Here is a 3,569-nt window from a genome sequence, read left to right as displayed (position 1 = left end):
TTAACGTTTCATTGCTTGATCTAAACATTTCCAGAAAATGTTATTTTCATTTAATATGTCTGTTTTGCGAATATGGTCGTTGGCGTCCAATGACATCATTTGAAGAACACATTGCGGTATTTCTGTTTTGGTTACATTTTCCAGGTTTATAACAATTATTCTCGCTTGTAATCCAAGGAAATGTTCAATTCCTACAGTTGCTTCGTAGTATGCCCAATCATTGTTAACAAACTCTTTTGAAATCACTAAGATTATCTTTTTGCATTTTGGAATAGAATTGTTTAAAGCAAAAAGTCTATGTTCTCCAGCAAGGACATCTCCTCTATCTAACAAAAGAAGTTTGAAATTTCGTCTCTCTTCGAGAAATATGCGCAAAGGTCCATACACCAATTCATAGTCCCCATCGCAATAAGCTACATATGCATCATATTCAAGTTTTTCTTCTTTTGACTTCAGGAAAAGTGGATTGGCCATTCCGATAAATAAACAAAAGTATTGTAGGTGCAATTTGTAACGATATCCAACTAGAATGAAGAAAAGAAGCACACCGAACAATGTTACTGAAAAAATAACCCATACTGTCGTTATACATCTTATTCTAAAAACTCGCAAGTGATTGTAGACAGCATTTGTTGTTGTAATATTTCCATCGTTTCCGACACACGAATAACTACCATTGCTGTCAAGTTTCACTTTAGTAGTAAATAACCATTCTACAAAATCTAATGAAGCACAAGTACAAACAAGAGGGTTGCCATCTAATAAGACTGTCATTGTTCTATTTGATTTTCTGAAAAGCACTTCAATGGCGTCGGTTTCTTTTGTTGTCAAGTAGGCTATCTTGTTATTTCTGATGTTAAGGAAACTTAGACGGTTGAAGTCTTCTAAATTCAAGGGAACACTTGTGAATAAATTTCCTTCAAGTATCACAGATTGCACACTGTCTAATTGACTTTTAAATGTTGAAGTTCTGAATTGGTCTTCAAATGCATTTCTTGAAAAGTCTATATACTGCAAACGTTTGAGTCCATGGATGAATTTACTGTGATGATCAAATTTTAGGCCAATACTTAGTGAAGAACTTTGCATTATCAACTGTTCCAAATTGACGGCAGATTGTAGAAGGTATGGATTTAAAACACCACATTTGAAATGTGAAACATTAAGTATTAACACGTTCTGAAATCCCCTCACTGTGTAATTGCAGTCTACAAGTGATGAGTATGACAGGTCAACGATTTCCAATCGTTTTATACCCTTGAAAGTTATACTGTTTATCGGATCATTTCGTCCGATTATAAATGATGCATTTAGAAATTCGAGTGAAGAAGGTAGTCTGATAGACCAATTTGATCGAGTATCGAATATAGCTCTGTGATCCAGCGTTCTTGTGCCATTAGTGTTTTGTTCTCGAATGTTTTCAATAGATCTACTATTTATCTCAGAAATGTCTATTCTTTTGATATTAATAAAGAAATTAAAATATAATACAATAAGATCCTGATGATAATCAAAGTCATTGTGATTTAAGTTCAAAGATTCAAGACAATGTTTGTATTTCATTTTCTGAAAGGCATTTGCATCTATCCTCCTAATGCCATTCCAACCCAAAGATAATCTTTTTACGCAAATGTTACCGATATATGCAAATAGATCAGCCGAAATAACATATTCACCATAATTTTTAAAATTATTGCTCAAATCTAATTCATTCATTTGTCGATTTTGAAACACGTGCAAAGCTGGTAATGTTTTTGATAATTTAAGAAAATTTTGATTTGGAATAATAAGACTAGAAAGTAATTCTAACGGTGCAAAAGCATCGATTTCTATCACACGTAAATGACCATTGATATTTAATTGCTTTAATGGCGTCCTTTTGAATGATTGAAATGTAAAGTTATGTATAACAACACTCTGATATTCAACTTCGAAGTAGTTTAGATTTTTCATGGCAGAAAATATCTCAGAAAATGTTCCATTTGATGGGCCATCATCACAAACCAATGCTGTAATTCTGCAAACATCAGACCAGGACTCTCTTGGATACGTTGACAGCAATGTATGTGAAATGGAAAGAACTCTTAGCTCAGTTAATGGTGCAAGAACGTTACTTTGAAATTTTTTCAATGGATTATTTAAAAATTTCAGGTTTTTTAATTGTGTCAAATTATTGAAAGCTGATTGGTCGATTGACGTTATATTACAGTCACTTATATCTAGAAAGCTGAGTTGTGTATATCTAGTAAATGTTTCCTTACCTAAAAGGTCAAGGTCATTGTTAGCCAGATATAACTCTGATGTATTTCGTGGACATTCTGTTGGTATAAATGTTAGATCCCTCGAACTACAATCACATCTCATTCCGTTCATACTTAATGAAATATTACAATGTCCAGAATAAAACGAAAAAGTACAATTTACACAAAGAAAGAATAAACATAGAATTGTCAACATTTTGGTAAAATTATTGTGCAGATCTTTAAAATTTAATCTGATTCCTGAATATATCACCACGAGATGAATAAAACACAGTATCATTAAATATCTTCTGATCGGTTTTTTATCATTTCAAATGAAGCCAGTCAGGCAATACGTAAACATTTAAATATAAATCTGTAAAACTTATACCTTAAGTTCATTGTGCTAAAGAGCTATTGTTACCAATATTTTAATTGTTTAATTGTTAAACAAAAGGTTTACAATCAAAACAGGAAGTTTCGCACTACTGCGTTCAAATTGAATGTAAATCCCCACTACATATAACAATACATCCATATGATGTCGTCAGTTGCTTAATTAAAATCTGATTATATGATGAAATAGATAAAATAGATTCAAATTAATTTTTTTAATCATCATTGGGTTTTTACTTACATAAGGAACACGACGGGAGCACCTAAGATCAACCCAGTTTTTATAAGGATGTTGTTGTGTGTTTTTGGTTGTTTTTTTTTCTTTTTTTTACGGAGGGGGGGGGGGGGTCTTTTTACTTCTTTTTTTCATGATGTTATTTACACTTTTGCCTTCGAAAGTTAATTTTTTTATCTCTTTTACAGACAGAGATATATGTTACAATAATTCTGATGAAATGAATAAATTATTTTTAACATGCGACAAACGGACTGAAAAAAACATCACCACCACCGACTACAGTAGTAGAGCTTAAATCAATCTTTAGAGACCCGTGAGTTACAAGTATAACTAACATCTATATGAGTCTGATCTATAACAATAGTTGTCCAATAGAACACAGTCGAAAGCCTCACTCATCTTTTCACTATCAAATCTTTTTGAATTATGTCTTTGTGGTTTTTTTTATTTAGAATTACACGTGAGAATATTGCATGTATGTTACATTATGATACATTATTATGGTTGGCTTACAGCAATCTAAAGACATTTTAAAATTAACATTCATTTCAAAATTAAATCTAACATCCATGAGAACACGAGCAGGTAAATAAAGAAAATAGAAAGTTGATAGATCGTGTTTTTGTGATCCTAGCAAAAATGTAACAATAGGTATTGGATGTTTCTTTAAGAAATTTATAGAGTTGTAAAGGCGT

The 3,569-nt window shown here is 31.7% G+C and overlaps 1 protein-coding gene across 1 annotated transcript; it reads right to left on the bottom strand.

Annotated features, from left to right (window-relative positions):
* On the bottom strand, nucleotides 1–2,373 carry LOC139501961 (toll-like receptor 4). The gene has a single exon (XM_071291271.1). It carries the CDS (start codon nucleotides 2,371–2,373, stop codon nucleotides 1–3), a length of 2,373 nt encoding a protein of 790 aa, XP_071147372.1.
* Between the last annotated feature and the right edge of the window lie 1,196 nt (nucleotides 2,374–3,569).

The sequence above is a fragment of the Mytilus edulis genome, chromosome 13 (assembly GCF_963676685.1).
Source record: "Mytilus edulis chromosome 13, xbMytEdul2.2, whole genome shotgun sequence".
In the NCBI taxonomy this organism is placed as follows: domain Eukaryota; kingdom Metazoa; phylum Mollusca; class Bivalvia; order Mytilida; family Mytilidae; genus Mytilus; species Mytilus edulis.
This window is presented reverse-complemented; position numbering and strand designations above follow the sequence as displayed.